Source organism: Mastigoproctus giganteus, chromosome 9, assembly GCF_048544385.1.
Source record: "Mastigoproctus giganteus isolate SK-2022 chromosome 9, ASM4854438v1, whole genome shotgun sequence".
In the NCBI taxonomy this organism is placed as follows: Eukaryota; Metazoa; Arthropoda; class Arachnida; order Uropygi; family Thelyphonidae; genus Mastigoproctus; species Mastigoproctus giganteus.
The window spans coordinates 161,996,229-162,015,110 of record NC_143583.1 but is presented as its reverse complement, the minus strand read 5'-3'; the positions used below and the strand labels follow the sequence as shown (position 1 = coordinate 162,015,110).

The 18,882-nt window shown below is 35.5% G+C and overlaps 1 protein-coding gene across 2 annotated transcripts in view; it reads left to right on the top strand.

Moving 5' to 3' along the window:
• jbug (filamin-type immunoglobulin domains fbug) overlaps nucleotides 1–18,882 on the top strand; it is a 1,114,928-nt gene that overhangs the window by 223,846 nt on the left and 872,200 nt on the right. For both annotated transcript variants that reach the window (XM_090381438.1, XM_090381439.1), the window contains exon 10: nucleotides 17,009–17,097. In XM_090381438.1, coding sequence (XP_090237564.1) covers nucleotides 17,009–17,097 — 89 coding nt within the window. The remainder of the gene's footprint in view (nucleotides 1–17,008; nucleotides 17,098–18,882) is intronic.

Here is an 18,882-nt window from a genome sequence, read left to right as displayed (position 1 = left end):
TCGATCCACTACTAATATATTGGCTTCTGTTTACCCATTTATGGGTAAATTCAATTCGGTAATTGCAGATTTCTTAAAATACCATTTATAATAGACTCAATATGATAGCATAGCTTAATTTATTATGGTACTCATCTTTTTTTTTATAATCTGCGCAAGGAAGTAGAATTGCAAGTCTTCGTCCTTGGTTGTCAATATTAAAGTTGAAAATAAATGGTTAATACTGGAGGCCAATAGCCATAACAAGTGGCTTTCGTTATCCATGTCTTCAGTTGGCAATGATGGGTTCAGAGTAAACACGTGTGTTTAAGAAGGGCTAAGTTCCCATGATGCTCCTGGTTACATGTAGAAATCTCAGGTGCATGAGATTCCAAGCCGGTGCAATGTTGTAGGGTAGTTTGGTATTTAATACTTGGAGATTGGAATGGTGGTGGAACCATTCTATGACTAGGGCTTCATATTGGAAAATTTTAAAACTGGATTTTAATTTGATAATGGGAATGGCTGAGTCTACTAAGGGGGGCATGATTGTGTGATTGAACATGATGCTAGTTCTGTGTTGGTCTGGCCTGTCCTAAAACTATTGTAGTGGTAGTACGCGCGTGTGTTTGATGTTTTAATAGAACCATATTTTGAAGTTGTGCTACCAATGTAACATGCATTGCAGTTAGGTTGACATTTTATTAGGTAAATAATATTGTTCATATGATATTTTTGTGTGTTTGTATGATATTTTTGTGATATGATATTTTTGTGTGTCTTTGTATGAATTAATTAATGAGCCAAGTTTATTATAAGTTGAGAACGTGAGGTGATGTCAGAATATGCGGCAGAACTGATTGCAAAAATTACTATGATAAGGTAGGATAATATGTAAATTTTTATTAGAGGTGTGTTTGGGTGGATTGTTAATATTATTTTGGACGGTGAAAATGGTTTGTTGAATTAATTGAGTGGGATACCTCACTCAATAAATAAAGAACTTAATAAAGAACGGCTTTTTTTGTGTTAAGGGGGTGGTGCGAATCAAAATGTAGGTACTTTCCAGTATGGGTATTTTTTTCTAAAAATTCTTGTTCCTAGTTTGGTGTCATTCCTGTATATGGTGAGGTTTAGAAAATTAATTTGTCCATTTTCTTCAAGTTCTAGGGTGTATTTTAATCTATTGTGTACGGAGTTAAATTTAATGAAAAGATCGTCTATTGTGGATTTTGGTACTTTTAAAAGGATGTCATCTTGAGGTTGTCACAGACATTCTTTCAGATATGCCAGAGAAGCTGCACTTGCTACCTGGGAGTCTAAAACACTGATGGAACTGATATTCAGGTGACACTCAAGTCAAGTGGACCCAATTTCGCCGAAGTCCGAACGGTCTGTGACAGCCAAATCCTCTGCTTGCACCTTCACAATGGTGGGACTGTTAGTAATCCTGGGTATAACCTCCATGCACAAGTATATGGTAGGTGACCACCCAGGTGTGAACCAACGTAAGCAGGGGTCGAGGTGTGGCACCCACACCACATGGATGAATGCCACCCCTCTATGTTACCAGGCAGTACTAGGTGGTAAAGGACTCATCAACCGGTGCAATACCACCACTTTGCTTATTGGAGACTTGAAGTGGTGGAACCCATGTTTAGTCTCTAGATCTAAGTTCCAGTCAACCCTTCCCTATCTCTTCCATCATGCAGTATGATTGATGACTTTTGAGGTTATAATGAACATCGTGGCGAAATCCAATATTCCTTACATTTTGAGGGTACAGCTCTAAAACGGTATTTGCAGGCTGGCCGCTAGTTAGTACACCGGACCGGACCTATTGGTAACTCTCTAGGGGGCTTCCGGATCACCTAGTGTATAATCTTGCTACTTCTACTCTGCCAGATAGTGACTGGAGGGAGTCTGAGTAGTGTTTATGCAGGGAGCATTGTTGAGGCCATGTTATGTCAAGGATCTGGGTATATTCTTACCATGTGTATGCCATATCCAAAAATTTCATTACTTCATACAGCATGTCCCACCCACTTTTTCTTACTATTGAATACACCATGAATTGTCAAACTAATAGAGCAAGCTCATCTGCAAAAAGATCTAAACCTCCCAAGCACTTCCTAATTCATTTCACAAATATACGTGGTCTCAATTCTAATCTTGGCGATGCAGTCTGCCAAACCCCATGTACTTTTTCTGACAGAATCTCAGTTATCGGTTGATTCAACTACTGCTCATCTCAGATGCCCAAATTATTCGCTGTGAGTCCTTTCGCCTCAAAGGTGGTACTTGTGAATATGTCCGTTCTGATATTCCCTGTCAGAGGCTTGTCAATTTGGAATCTACTCTCTTTGATCTTCTCTGTCTTAAAATCTCTCTACCACATTGTGTAAAATTCATTTGTTGTCTCTACCGTTCTCCCAACTCCACTAATCACTTGGAGCTTTTTGACTTCCTCTCTTTGCAACTTGACTTTTTCCAGTCCAAGTTTCCTAACAGTGAGGTAATTTTCCTTGGTGATTTTAATGTTCACAACTCCAGCTGGCTTCTGTTTTCTAGTTACACCGACCCAGCTGGTTGAGATGCTGAGGCTTTTGCAATTACTAATGACTAATGATCTGTCGTTGTGGAAGTTGACAGGTTAAATAAATTTAAGGAGGAACTGGACAGGCATTTGGAGGGAATGGTGTATTTTTTTTTTTGGCTGATGCTGCATAAGCTCATACACTTGCTTTCTTGCATCACATGCCACTACTACTACTACTCATTTACTGTTCATTTACCTACAAGAATACCGGACAATCCTAACCATACAGCCAATACGCTTGATCTTTTTCTCACAACAAACAAATGTCTTTTTCATAATATTATCCCGAAATTTGTCCGTATATTTTCTAGTAATGCATGTAAAAAATAACCATATATTATCCACCAAACCTGCATTAAAATTGTACAAAAAGAATTACAGAAGAGATATAATAAAAAATATCACTTATTATCCCAAATACACCGATTAAGATTTTGCCTTAAAATAAATATGACACCACAATCTTGGGTAAATTTTACAACATATAATGAAATACGTATAACAGCTGCTATTAAAGACATCGAACTTAGACATAACAGGAAATGGAAAACCCTCACACAGAAACCACACATCTCCCAAAAATCTTCCACAGGAAACATTTCATCATATCCCTTTTCTTCTACTGAACTTGCTAGCCTCGATTACGGTTTTTATTTGCTATCAAAGATGGCCTATATTCATATAAAGAATGTATAATAGAATTACAAACTAAATTAAATAACCACCGGGATAAATGGCGATTAATACACCAAAGCAATTCAATTCTTAATTCTAGACTTAAATTTCAACCCAACATAAATAAACAACAATTAAGTAACTTACAAAAAATATGTAACAACCCAAATATTATAGTTCAAAAAGCCAACAAAGGTGACACCATAGTAATAATTAATAAAAATAAATACATAGAAAAAATGGAATTGATACTCTCCGACTCAGAAACATATAAACTAGACAATACGTATAATATTTCTAAACATAAAAATAAACTAGACATCATTCTAAGAAAATTAAGGTCAAACAGTGAAATCAACTTACACATCTTACAACAAATTGACATCCGGAACAACATTTTACTGTATATGTTTGGAATTACCAAACTTCATAAACCCAACCATCCACTACGACCTATGATATCTTTCAGTAAATCAGCCTTCACTAATTTATCTTCTTTCCTAGTTAAAATCATCTCCCCCCTCACCAGATTTTCAAAATTCAAAATAAACAATACCTCCCAAACATTTGATAAAATAAAACATATTACAATAACCAACAATGACATAATAGCATCGTTCGATGTAGTCTCATTATACACTAATGTACATTTACCTTCAAAATTACAAACTCTATGTAATATCTTAACAGATGACAATACCTTACCCAATCGCACTTCCCCTTCAATTAACAGTATACTAGAACTTACAACCTTTTTATTAGAATCTATATTTTCGATTTCTCAATCAGATATACCAGCAAACATATGGACTACCTATGGGATTAGGGATCTCAGCCCCCCCCCCCCTTTCTGAAATTAATCTAGCTTCACTAGAAAACTATGTACTACAACCATACCCCCCAGATATAAAATTATTTATGAGATATGCAGATGCCATTCTTTTAATAGGACCAAAATCGACAATAGACGATCTTTTCATTAAATTTAACTCAGTACACAATAGATTAAAATACTCTAGAACTTTAAGAAAATGGGCAAATTAATTTTCTGAACCTCACCATGTATAGGAACGATACCAAACTAGGAACAAGAATTTTTATAAAAAAAATACCCATACTGGAAAGTACTTACATTTTGATTCGCACGACCCCCTTAACATAAAAAAAAGCTGTTCTTTATAATCGGATTTACAATGCTATAAAATACAGTTATACACAAAATGATCTTAACTATGAACTTCAATATCTTACAACAAAATTCATATCTAGAAGGTACCCCACTCAATTAATTCAACAAACCATTTTCACCGTCCAAAATAATATTAACAATCCACCCAAACACACCTCTAATAATAATTTATGTATTATCCTACCTTATCATAGTCATTTTTGCAATTAGTTCCGCTGCATATTCAAAGATACTGACATCACCCCCACATTCTCAACTTATAATAAACTTGGCTTATTATTTAATTCATACAAAGACACACAAAAATATCGTATGAACAATATTATTTACCTAATAAAATGTCAACCTAACTGCAATGCATGTTACATTGGTAGCACAACTTCAAAATATGGTTCTATTAAAACATGAAACACATGCGCATACTACAACTACAATAGTTTTAGGACAGGCCAAACCAAAATAGAACTAGCATCACATGTTCAATCACACAATCACTTAGTAGACTCAGCCATTCCCATTATCAAATTAAAATCCAGTTTCAAAATTTTCTAATATGAAGCCCTATTCATAGAATGGTTCTGCCGCCGTTCCAATCTCCAAGTATTAAATACCCAACTACCCTACAACATTGCACTGGCTTGGAATCTCATGCACCTGAGATTTCTACATGTAACCAGGAGCATCATGGGAACTTAGCCCTTCTTAAACACACGCGTTTACTCTCAACCCATCATTGCCACGTCTTCAGTTGGTAATGATGGTTTACTCTCAACCCATCATTGCCAACTGAAGACGTGGATAACGAAAGCCACTTGTTATGGCTATTGGCCTCCAGTATTAACCATTTATTTTCAACTTTAATATTGACAACCAAGGACAAAGACTTGCAATTCTACTTCCTTGCGCATATTTTAACTTCTGTTTTTAAAACCTCAACTTACTTACTCCCAATTTAAATTAAAATTATCATCCACTCTATTCAAACATCAATTGCAGATTATAAAAAAAAGATGAGTACCATAATAAATTAAGCTATGCTATCATATTGAGGGTAAATTCAATGAAAAAGTGTGATGAAACTGAAACAGTTGCTCTTGACATTTCTTAGGCCAGGTATATTCTTGCCATGTGTATGCCATATCCAAAAATTTCATAAAGGTCTTCTGAACTAGCTTTCATCTTATGGATTGCCAACTTTTTTGCAATTGGGTATGCAGTTTTTTTCATTGACTGTTTTCTGCGAATGATGGTAGAGGGTTCACTGTCTTCTTACTTTTCCACTGATCCTGGTGTTTCTCAAAGTTCATTTCTTTCTTCCACTCTTTTCCTCTTGTATATTAATGATCTTCTTCCATTGAGTGGAAATCCCATTCATAGTTTTGCGAGAAACCTTGCTCTGCACAAACAATTTCAACTTCTTGAATATCCACTATCAGTTCTTTAAATACTGATCTCCAGGTTCAATGGGGCAAAGATAAGTTAATTAATTTTAATTCTTTTAAAAGTCAGTCCTGTCTTTTATCTCACAAAAAGGATTCTTCTGCTCTTATGCTTATGTTTGATGACTCTCAGATATCTAGACAAGATCACATATCTATTTGGTATTACCCTGTCTTCTAATCTCATGCTTGGTATAAGCACATTAGAAATATTGCTTCCTCTTCATTTAAAAAAACTGGATTTCCTCTTTCACTCTCGACATTACTTTTTTCCAAACAGCCCTTCACTGTACAAATCTCAAATCCATTCTGTCATTGAATATTGTCCCACATATGGGGCAGTGCCCCCAAAATCTCTCTCAGACTCCATTCAAAAGAGGGCATTTAGTTTGACCTATCTCTAACAGAGTCTCTTTGCTCTCTCTGTCTCACAGACATTCTTTTTTTTGCTGCATGCCTTCTTTATGGATACTGGGATCATGGGATCTGTTGTACTGAGTTAGCTTTTATAATTCCCACTCTCTCTTCCGAACTAATCCAAACACATGCTGGAGCCAGTTATCATCCTTTTATTGTCCAACTTCAAATTCACAGAACCAATTCTTCTTTGTCATTTATTCATTCAACTTCTGTTTTCTGGGACAACCTACCTTCATCTGTATTTCCTGAAAATTACAATCTGCAGAAATTCAAGTGTAATGTCAAAAATATCTCCTTTCATCTCTACCTTCAACCCATGCATGGTACTAATTACTATAGGTTCTAATGCCTCTTGTTTTTTTGGTTTTCATTTAAAAAAATTGCATTAAATAATCAATTGGTTGTATAAAATTATGAATGGTTGTTTAAAAAAAAAGTTGGGAAACTCTTACATGGCATTTATAATTTAATAGGTAGGGAAAAAGAAGTAGCATTTGGCTTGTTCTTCGTTTCTTTTAATATATTTAATTTTAGTTCACAGTACACCTTTGTAGTAACACATATCTTTTCTTTGTATTATGTTTCTTTACTTTAATGTCCTTAAAGCTTTTCCTTTCACAGTTTGTTTAATTTGGCTTTTCATTTGAAAAGACAAACTCATTTGAATTGTTTTACATGACAACCTTGTTGGTTCTTACCAAATGGGAAATAAAACTTGAAAAAAGTCAACCAAGACAAAATGTCTCTCTATGTTGACTTAAAGTTTGACACCAGTTATACTAAATTTTAAGGGATTAAAAATAAAATTGCCCCATTTTTAAAAGTAAATAGAACGACTGGCAGAAAGAGGAAACTCCAGATTGTCAGCAAGATTGTTGGTCTCCCTTCAGGCATGAAGTTATCACAAATGAAGTACATAAAATAACTGAAGATATTTCAGAAGGAGAAAAACTCCAGAATGCCATTGAGAGAATATGTCTTCTTTACTGCTGTAAAGCTATCAAAAAATTAAATGATGAATTTAGAGAATAAAAAATAGTCTGGCTAGTGAAGTGAGGGGGAAAGTGTACATTTTATATAAAGAATAAATGGAAGGTGTCTGGGAAGATATAGAAAAGGAAATTTGTAACACAAGTATATTAATCTAATCTTTCAAGAAGTTTATAAATCTTACTATAAAATATCTGGAGCATGTATATTTATTAGCTCCATTCAGAATTAGATTGAGGATTTTACAATTTCAGTGAGTGTTTTCCTGACTGTTTAGAATTCCTATTCTAGCGAAATAATTTTATCAACTTTCAATGCTTTTAAATCTAAAGAGATTCTTTTTAACATGTGAAAAAGTTCTTAAGGAGTTAGGTATTTCTACAGGAAGTACAAGAGTTACATTTCAGAAGTTATTAGAAATCATTATTGCTTCTCTCACCGAGCAACGTAGCTGCTTCACTGCTAGCACGTTATTGCTGATCCCGCTTGCAACGTTACTGCTATCGCTAGCAACATATTGCTCTCCTCTTCTGCTGATCACTTGGTCACTGGTTGGCACCACTCCTGCCTCCACATGGTGGGGCCGGTAACCTGGGAGAAGGAATTCTCTCTTCCACGGCTAAAAGGAGTATAAGCACATTAGATTAAAAAAAGGAGTATAAGCACATTAGATTATAAAAAGGAGTATAAGCACATTAGATGCATATTCACCGCTAGAGCCCACCTGCTACAGACTTGATATGTTGTTGTTATTTGGTTTTTAGGTGCATTAACAACTAAGGTCATATCGCTCCGGGGATATGCGGTGGTCATTCCCTGACCTTTCCGCATCCTCCATATTTGGTGGTCATGGGCTCGAACCCTGGTCTAATCAAGAAGCGTGTACTATGCACTGCCGCTCCTGCCCACCTAGCTACGGAGGCGCCTACAGACTTGATAACTGTCTCAGACCACAATTTGAATCGTCCAAAGAGACAATGGACTGAAAAACAGAATGCAGATTGCCAGAATTTCTAATAATGCATTCACTATCCACGCAACCTGTTGGGCCGACCGGGCAATTCGGTTGGGTAAAGTGCCTGCCTGGCAACCCAAAGGTTGCGGGTTCAAATTCCGCCTCAGGCTTGGATCAAAGTACTGCAAAAACCTTGGGGGGGGGGGGCAATTATAGCCACAGAAGCCGATGCGCCAACAACTGCAAAAAAAAAAAAAAAAGCCAACCTGTTGGCAAGTTATATTGCCTTTTCTAATACAGAAATGTTTAGAATCGGTTATTGGATCACCTAAAATGGTGAAACACCTGGAGATCTTTTAATTGAAGCTTCTAAGCCAAGTCACTCAGAAAAAATTGTTAAAATTAACAACATTTACCAACCAACTACCAACTAGGTCCATCATTTTGACATTCAGTACCCCGACCCTTCTATCTTCTGTTAAAGCAGTTACTTAAACTGCAAGATTCAGCCTTACATCCCGAATCCCATTTGCTGCTTTAAGTGTCAGAAGTACAGCCATTCTCAGGCGGCATGCTGAGGCAATGCTGTGTGTCCTCTTTGTGGTTCCAAGAAGCATTCTCAAGGGCATTATAGCTACAGAAGCCGATGCGCCAGCAACTGCCAAAAAAAAAAAAAAAAAGCCAACCTGTTGGCAAGTTATATTGCCTTTTCTAATACAGAAATGTTTAGAATCGGTTATTGGATCACCTAAAATGGTGAAACACTTGGAGATCTTTTAATTGAAGCTTCTAAGCCAAGTCACTCAGAAAAAATTGTTAAAATTAACAACATTTACCAACCAACTACCAACTAGGTCCATCATTTTGACATTCAGTACCCCAACCCTTCTATCTTCTGTTAAAGCAGTTACTTAAACTGCAAGATTCGGCCTTACATCCCGAATCCCATTTGCTGCTTTAAGTGTCAGAAGTACGGCCATTCTCAGGCGGCATGCTGAGGCAATGCTGTGTGTCCTCTTTGTGGTTCCAAGAAGCATTCTCAAGAAGACTGTACAGCTTCCACTCCTATCTGCCCAAACTGTGAAGGAAGCCATCCTGCATTTTCTAAAGCATGTGATCTTTGGAAAACAGGAAAAAAAATCCAGAAATATAAAGTGGAGCATAAAGTCATATTCCCTGAAACAAATAAGTAAATACTGCTAACCATGCCTAGCCTATAATATGCATTGGTCACCAGAAGCAGCCACTCAGCTGCAACTCAAACAGATGTCTCCATAGAACCGAGCATTTCCTTTGCCACCTGGGCCGAAACTGTGCTAACACACAATAAGAAAACTACAATCAATGAAACCAGCAGTAGGCCAATCACTATCCCAACTGATGCTATTTCAGTCTTACCAGAAACAAAAAAAATCAACTATTGTTGAAAATCAGAAGAAAGCGAAATCACGCAATAGCAACATGGAAATGGATTTTCAATGAGATAATGACGACACAGTACTAGAGTTACATGCTAATGACACCATGGATACAGGATGCCCAATCATTTCCTAGAAATGAAAAATAAAAACTAAGCAGACAGAAAGATTCTCAGAAAAAACAGTCCAACTGATGAATAAATTCCTACAATGAAACTGTAGAGGATTACGCAGTAATATAGATGACCCGAGTGATTTCCTAATTAAAACTAATACTGTAGGTGTATGCTTACAAGAAACCTTTTTATCATTACAAGTTTCTCTGAAATTAAAAAATTACACTATGTTTTAGGCGAGACAGGGATTTCAGCACTCCTGCTCGTGGAGGGGTGGCAATACTTGTCAAAAATACCATACTGTCAAGACATCTCCAATTACAAACCCCTTTAGAAGTTATAACAGTTCGGATGACAATGGGAATATCATTAACCTTTGCATCTATTTATATTCCACCGAATTATCCTTGCTCTCGGACTGAACTTGACAATCTTATTACACAACTACAATCTCCTCTCTGTTTACTCGGTGATTTCAACAGTCACCACCCATTGTAGGGATCTTCCACCATGGATGCAAGAGGCCAGTTAATTGAAACATTCCTGGATAACCACAACCTGATTCTGTTAAATTCTGGCTCTCCAACTCATATTCAACTACCTACAGGTGCTACATCAGCCATAGACTTATCCATATGTTCAGCATCTCTTTTTCCAAGCATGGAATGGTAGGTGCTGACTGATCCATTCCACTGTGATAATTTTCCTATCATCAGTTCAATTCAAACACAGGTCGTGTCATGTCTTAAAGGCTGTACTTCTTGTAACTTTCATAAAACAGACTGGGAAAACTACTCCACTTGTTTCTTACTTGACACTCAATATGTTCAACAACAACATATTCATGATGTAACTAATCACATTACCAGCCATATATTATCTGCAGCAGAAATTTCCATTCCAAAATCTGACCAGTGCAGGTGTGTACACCACAGTCAGTGGTGGAATGAAGAATGCTCCAAAGCGAAACGAGAAAAAAATTGTGTGTGGAACCAGATCTGTAAATTCCCAACTACTGCCAACCTAATTGTTTACAAAAAATTCTGAGCAGTAGCAAGACAAATTAGGAAGAAAGCAAAACGTGATTCCTCAATTAACACGTTGAATGCTGACTATGAGTTAATTCGGACTGGTATGACTTGCCTGTCAGTCGCAGCTATGAGTATATTTGTAGCAAATATGTACAACTGATGGACAGTTGGCTTCTGGGATAAGAATGAAAAATCAACCACGGTGTCAAAAAACAGAATTTATTCACAAAAAAATATATTTTCTTCTCGCAAAGAGCTAGCTTCTCTTAGTGCACTGGACTGTAATAGCGTGTTCCGCGGCATTTTTTATTTCTCGTACATACTTGACACTGCTTAGTCGGGCATGGTTTTTTTTTAATTGGTGGTATAGCCAACTGAAATTCTAAATAACAAATTTTACGTTCAGACCTAATCTTCTTGGAACATTTAGAATTCTTTTTCCATTCAAAGATTCAATGTATCTTTTCTGTTAAGTTACAGGTTCCACCAAAAAATGTCAGAAATTCGGAGAAACCCGTAACTTGACGGAAAAGGATGTATGCATTATGCATATATATTTCTATAATATATAATGCAGTTTTTTTCGGACATCTAATGGTTTTTCTTAGTTCTAAATAATATGCGAGTATTTGATCCAATCGATCTATGAACCAGAACCATAAGACTCATCAAATAGCTCTTCAAATTCCGAATCACTCATATTAGCACAGAGCTCAAGCTCTTCTTCAGTCAGTGGTCTCTTCTTATCCATGTTTTAGGTTCTTTTTTTTTTTTGAAAAAAAAACACTTAACAAAGTACTAAATACATCGTACACGACAAAGTCTGTGTCACTGCAGAGCAGATTTATGCACAGCACAAATTGATATACAGAGAATTCTGCAAGTTACAACACATCGAGTTAACTCGTAGTTGGCTACCGTGAAGAATTTTCTATTACATATGCCAACTACAAGATAATTCCCACGGCATTTTTTTTACAACAATAAGCTTTTTTTGAGTTTTGGTGATGAATATATATTGTAATTTGGGTTTTAATAATTTAACATGCCTAACTCAAATTGGCATCGGAGACCAGTTTACCCAAATATGCCTTGGCAGTCAACATGTTTTTAAATTTTGTACAGTGGGATCAACTGACGATGTTACCAACAGTAAATTCTAAGTGGGAAGCATTCAAGGAATTAATTGTGGATGCTACTAAAGGTTTCATACCTATTAAAAAATATTGTTCAAGGTTTAGGCCTAAATGGTTATCTAATGAACTAACGAGACTCGAAACAGAGAAGAAAAATGCATGGGATGCATATAAATTATCCAGCGACTCAGAAGCCTATGGTAGATATAAGCTAGTCTGTAATCAAGTCACAAAGGAGGTTAGTCAGGCGAAGACAGATTACGAGAGATCCTTGGCAAAAGATGCTAAGAAAAATAGCAAGGATTTCTTTACTTATATAAACTCTAAAAGGAAGGGGATGAATCTGATTGGTCCACTTGACATCGATGGTTCGACTGTTGATGATCCTGCTCAGATAGCAAACAAACTGAATGAGTATTTTGCATCTACATTCACACATGAGTAATTATTAAGGTTTGAAAATGGCAGAAGGTTATCAAATTGTAGCAGGATACTTAATGATATTGTAATAACTGAGAGCGAAGTGGAGGAGAAATTGTTGAAGTTAAACATAAGAAAAGCACCTGGGGTGGATGGGATCTATCCAGGTATATTAAAGGAGGTGGCAAAGCAACTAAGCAAACCCCCCTAGCCATAATTATGAGAGCATCCTTGGACTCAGGGGAGGTTCCCACGGACTGGAGAAGTGCAAATGTATCCCCAATTCACAAAGGGGATCAAAGTGTGACACTAGTAATTACAGACCAGTTAGTTTAACTTCTGTTCCGGGTAAAATAATGGAGTCACTGGTTAAAGATGCATTGCAGGATCATCTAGACAAGACTGCAGCAATAATTCAGACACAGCAAGGGTTTGTTAAGGCAAAGTCTTGTCTGACAAATTTGATAGGATATTATGATGTGGTTACAAAGGAACTGGATGCAAAAAATAATTTTGATATCATATATTTGGATTTCAGGAAAGCTTTTGACACTGTTGCGTATGAAAGACTATTGTACAAATTGGAGCAGAATGGTATTAAGGGTAAGTTGCTACAATGGATAAAAGGATGGTTAAGTGCGAGAAGACAGAGGGTGGTAATCAATGGGTGCTGCTCTTCTTGGACTAATTTTATTAGTGGAGTCTGACAGGTTTCGGTGTTAGGTCCTCTGTTGTTTTGTATATTTATCAATGATATTGATGAAGGTATATCAGACTTAATGTCGAAGTTTGCAGATGATACAAAGGTTGGCAGGGTTGTTAATGACAGTAATGGCAGTGTGCTACTGCAACAGGATCTAGATAATTTGGGCAGATGGGCTAAGAAGTGGCAACTGAAGTTTAACCTTGACAAATGCAAAGTACTGCATATGGGTAGAAGTAACCCCCAGAGAAACGTACCAACTGTGTGGTACCACACTTAGCAAATGAAAAAGACCTGGGAGTAATTGTGCAGTCAGATATGAAGTTTTCTGTGCAATGCAGACAGGCTGCCAAGGCAGGTCATTGGTTTTGTCAATGATATATAGGAATTTTGCTAGCAGGGAAAAGGAGGTGATTGTCCCTCTGTATAAGGCAATGGTCAGGCCACGCCTTGAGTACTGCGTACACGTCTGGAGGCATCATTTTAGGAATGATGTAGATTTACTTGAGCATGTACAGAGAAGGGCAACAAGATTGGTGAGGGGAATCTTCTTACCAAGAGAGGCTTAATTTCTGCAAATTGCAGTGGCTGGAGACTAGGCACCTGCGCGGTGATCTGATTGAGGTGTATAAGGCCTTGAATGGGTTGAGCACGCTGAATTCTGATTCCAAAGTGATTCAACTTGTTCAGATTACAAACCTAAGGGGGCAAAAATTCAAATTAAGAAAGGACAGATGTAGAATAGATGTGTGGAAATTTGCCTTTAGCCAGCGGGCGGTTAATTGCTGGAACAAACTCCATCTGTCGTTGTGGAAGTTGATAGGTTGAATAAATTTAAGGAGGAACTGGGCAGGATTTGGAGGGAATTGTGTGTGTGTTTTTTTTTTTTTTTTTTTTTTTTGGCTGATGCTGCATAAGCTCATACACTTGCTTTCTTGCATCACATGCCACCACTACTACTACTACCAGTTTACCCACAAATAAGCCTTGGCAGTCAACATGTTAACTTCACCTCAACTATTAACAAAAACACTGACACTCGAATTATATGAAAAAAAAATACAAGCTCTCAATAGGAAATTTCTACTTCTTCAAACTCCGATAATACAATGGAATGGGCAGGACCTCTCCTCCCCAGCTGATATTGCAAATGCTTTAGCAGAATATTTTTATAACATTTCTGCCTCTTCCTCTTTTGTAATCTTTCAATGTATTTAAACTGATGAAGAACGTCATAAATTTAATTTTTCAACTAGACTTACTTGTGTATAACCAGCTCTTTACTCCAGCTGAGCTCAAAGAATCCTTGAGCAAATCTCCGAACAGTGCATCAGGACCAGACTGAATTCACTACAGTATGCTGAAGCATCTATCTGAAGCCGATCTCTACATACTATTACCGTTTTATAACTGGATATTCTCAGAAAATATCCTCTGTAATGCCGTCATTCCTATATTTGTGCTATTCCAAAACCAGACAAAGATCCTTCTCTAGTTCAGAATTACAGACCTGTATCGTTGACAAGCTGTTTGGGCAAAATCTTTGAAAGGATGGTGTATAAGAGACTCACCTGAATTCTAGACTCCCAAAACCTTTCTGATCACCAATATGGCTTCCGTAAAAACAGATCTACTCTAGATTTACTTGTCAAAATTGAATCAAACATACCAAATGAAAACTGACCTGCTCCACTTAGACTAAGAGAATTAGTTCAATCATGGAATATAGAAATCGGCAATATATTTCCGGACATGACACTTCCTGATCCATCTTGGACAAATATTACTGCAATTTATGATAACTGTTTCCAACAGTGGAGAAAGAACACCTTGCCACCCTCTAATATCTCACAGTTACATGAAGCTTACTCTACTTCTAACTCACAGGTTTGTAAAATCAATACAGATGGATCAAAAACCGAGACCCACGTAGGTGCCACAGCAGTCTTCCCTTCATTCACCACTTCTGTTTCATTACCAATAGAATGCAGTATCTTCACTGCTGAGCTTTATGCTATAAACTTGGCTCTGGATCAGATTATTGAACTTTTAATTATGCCTACATTAATATACACTGACTTAGTCAGTGCTGTCTCTGCTCTAAATAGTAATACCAATTCCGCTCGCCCTGTAATAAAAGAAATATATGCTGAACTGCATACTTGCAATAATTTGAACCAAACCGTGACATTCTGCCTGATCTTGGGGCATTCTGGGATTGCAGGAAATGAAAGAGCAGATCTTGCAGCCAAGCAACCAGATACCTCTATTTCACAGACCTTTCAAGTTCCATATACCTATTACAAACATATTATCCATAAAGCATGTTATAAGAGCTGGTCAACAATCAGGAAAGGTTGTCCAAGAAACAAACTTTACTGAATAAAAGCAGACCTGAAGCTATGTCTCTCCAGTTTCCAGAAAAGCAGGCGAGAAGAAGTAATTCTAGCAAGTCTAAGGATTGGGCACACTCACCTATATCTCTCTTAATTAGTAACAGCACTCCACAATGTACATCACGTCATGTACAACTGACTGTTCATTATTTATTAGTGGACTGCCCTTACCTTTTTAATATCCGCTCAAGCACATTTAAATCAATTATCATTGCACAGTCATCTTTAACATTATTACAGATTCTTGGTGATGATCCTAATAAGAAAGAACTGTTTACCCTCCAAAATTATATAGGAATAGATAATAAAATATAACAGTTATTACAATAAAATTAAAACATATTAATCATTTGAAAGACACAGTATAGCACTGGCAGCTTATGTGTCATTAAATTCCACAACAACAACATTAGAAATGTATAGTTCTAGATCAATTCACATAATGCCTTCATTCATAACATTAATAAAGGCTACGGGTATTACATTAATATCTTCCTTGACATTGGTTTCAAGTATCAAAAGAAACGTTAAGAGATAGCAATGGCCCAGGATTTGCATCTCCGAGTTTATCATTGCCTATGTCTAACAATGGTATCATAGATATATATTAACCTAATACAGAGTATTGTTGAACATTGACATCGTTCATCTAATGTCATGATAAGACTTAAGAGTAAAGATTCGTGGGGGGGGGGAACAAAAAAAAAAAACAGTTCACAATAAGAGGAAGAATAGAAAAATAATTAGCAAACACAAAAGTGTTTGCTAATTATTTTGATTGTATTGACAAAATGTGGAATTCTCCATAGCCACAAAAAACAAATTGAGCTAATTTGCTTGTTTTTTCAGAATTATGCTCAGCAGTGCAGGAAATTCTCGATATTGTGGTATTTTGATAGTTTGGTAGGTTTAGTTTGTCATATATTTTCTCAAAAACTATTAGTTTTTATGTGTAAATTTTGGCTATTAGGTTTGGATTTAAATTTATAAAATTAATTCTTTTTTTTTTTTTATTTTTTTTTTGTAGTTATTCAGTTGAGAAAAATGGCTTGGATGAAAGATTTTAAAATCTATTATTATAGACACATATATGTACATATTCATCCTGTATATGGACTTTATAGTATTGAATACAGGAGTGCACTTTTAAAGTTATTACCCATTTATAAAAAGTATTCTTTTAAACTATGGAATGTAAGAGATTTCATTGAACAATATTTATTAAGTAGTTTTATACCATTTACTTTACACATTCAGATGTTATCATGGGTGCCAGCATTATCAACAGCTTTTCTCAAACTGGCTAATTTTGTCTCATTTTATTTTTATTTTTTGGATTTTTTAAGTAATTTCCAAATCAGTTACCAAAGGATATGAATATTATGGAAATGATTCAGGATATTGGGCACCTAGATATTATTATGTTAGAAAAAAACAAACTAATTTCTAGAACTACTGGAAAGAGACAACATTTTAAAATTAACTTGTCTGAGTGTATTTTTAACAGTTGTTTTTAAATTTAATTATTTTTTTATTTTTCAGGAGAATGGAAAATTATGGTAACATACTCGGGAGAACATATTCATGGAAGCCCATTTACTTGCTACGTATATGATCCTATGCAAGTTAAGGTAAGAATTTAATACGATTCTTAGAATTATAACTTGTTGCCATGTGTGATTTCATGTAAATTACACATGGCAACAAGTTTAATTATGTTTCTTCGGTAAAGTATGAGTATAGCTTGATAATATTTTAATTCATTCGATCTTAAAAGATATCTTGTGAGAGGTTGTCCCTATTGGGAATAAATGCAAGACACACACACACACACACCTCTTTAAAATATGGCATTCTCAGGGATTGAGAAACAACAGCTTTAGAGAGCTATACTTAGTGATTGAGCAGTTTTGGAGAAGTGCAGTTTGCTGAAAATTAAACACTAATGAACTTATTAACTTGTTTAGATATGTAAACATTTATAATGACCAAAAGATAGTACTAGTGTTAAGATGTGAATGACAGCTATTTGTGAATAAATGGCAAAAAACATAAGTCAGAGCAAATATTGTAATATACTATAATGTAAAATTTAAATTAATGCAGTATCAGACAGAATATCAATCGATGTGCTTCAGAGAAAAAATACTTTTACATTGGAGGATAAGAAAAAAAAACCTTTTCTTCTTAAAGAGTAATTATAACGAGTTTTGTGCAGTATTTACATGTCAATTTATATGATGTTTTGATGTAGTGTGGAAAATTCAATCATTTTCTTATCTGTAGTAAACAAGGATCACTATGTTTTAGTTTTGCTGCCATTATAATTAGAGCAGAGCGAAGAAAACAGTTGGTTCTACATCACTCACTAGGCTTTCTTCTCTATAGCTCCATAATGAATGGAGTGGGAAGTCGAGTGAGTGACCTTGAGTCACCTGTTTTTCTCATCCTTAGCTGGGCGGAATTCAATCTATTGTTTGTGTGCATCAGTAAGTTAATGTTCATGAAAGAGATTAACAATACATTTAGCCTGGCAGTAGTATCACCCTGTTTTGTAATAAGAGTGATATTACATAGCCTGACAGGTCCCACATTTTAACTTTAAAATGTACTCATTTGAGTTGTGTATGGAGTTTCATAATGCTGACCTTGTACTAGTAGATTGCCATGTTTATTAATTTTATTTCTTCGTTGTTTTTAAAAATAATTAAATTTTTCAAAATCTAATGTTTTTTTGCCACTAAAAATACTTATTAGTTGTAATGTAAAAGTTCATTAATTATAACTTAAATTTTCAGAAAAATGTTTGTAACATAAAATAGAAAGATGAAAGAATTAATTTCTCCAAATTAAAGTTTGTGGAGGCATTAATTGCATGAAACTGTGCTATTACTACAACACAACAAATTAAGTCAATATTTAAAAAAAATGAAATTACAAAATTTCCTAAATTTTGCAAATTTAGTAAATTATGAAATTACAAAATTTGAAATTATTGTAATTGAATTTTTTAACAAAATACAGTTCTATTAATTGTAGCAGTTTATATGAAACAAATATTATAAAGATGAAATAGTAACATGAAGTCAATCCTATCTTTGTTTTCCAAGATTCCTTTGACAGTCACAACATGAAGATTCTCCATGACTGAAATATAAGTTACTGATATGTCACTTTGTGTGCCCATATTTAATTGTAATTATTTTTTATTTTTCTCACGAACAGACTTTTTCGCATATTAGCACCTGTATGTTTATTGTTACTAAGAAATATTCAGCCTTTCCAGATCATGTTGCAGTAGCACACTATCATTACTGTTATTAACAACCCTGCCAACCTTTGTATCATCTGCAAACTTTGACATTAAGCTTGATATACCTTTATCAGTATCATTGATAAATATACAAAACAACAAT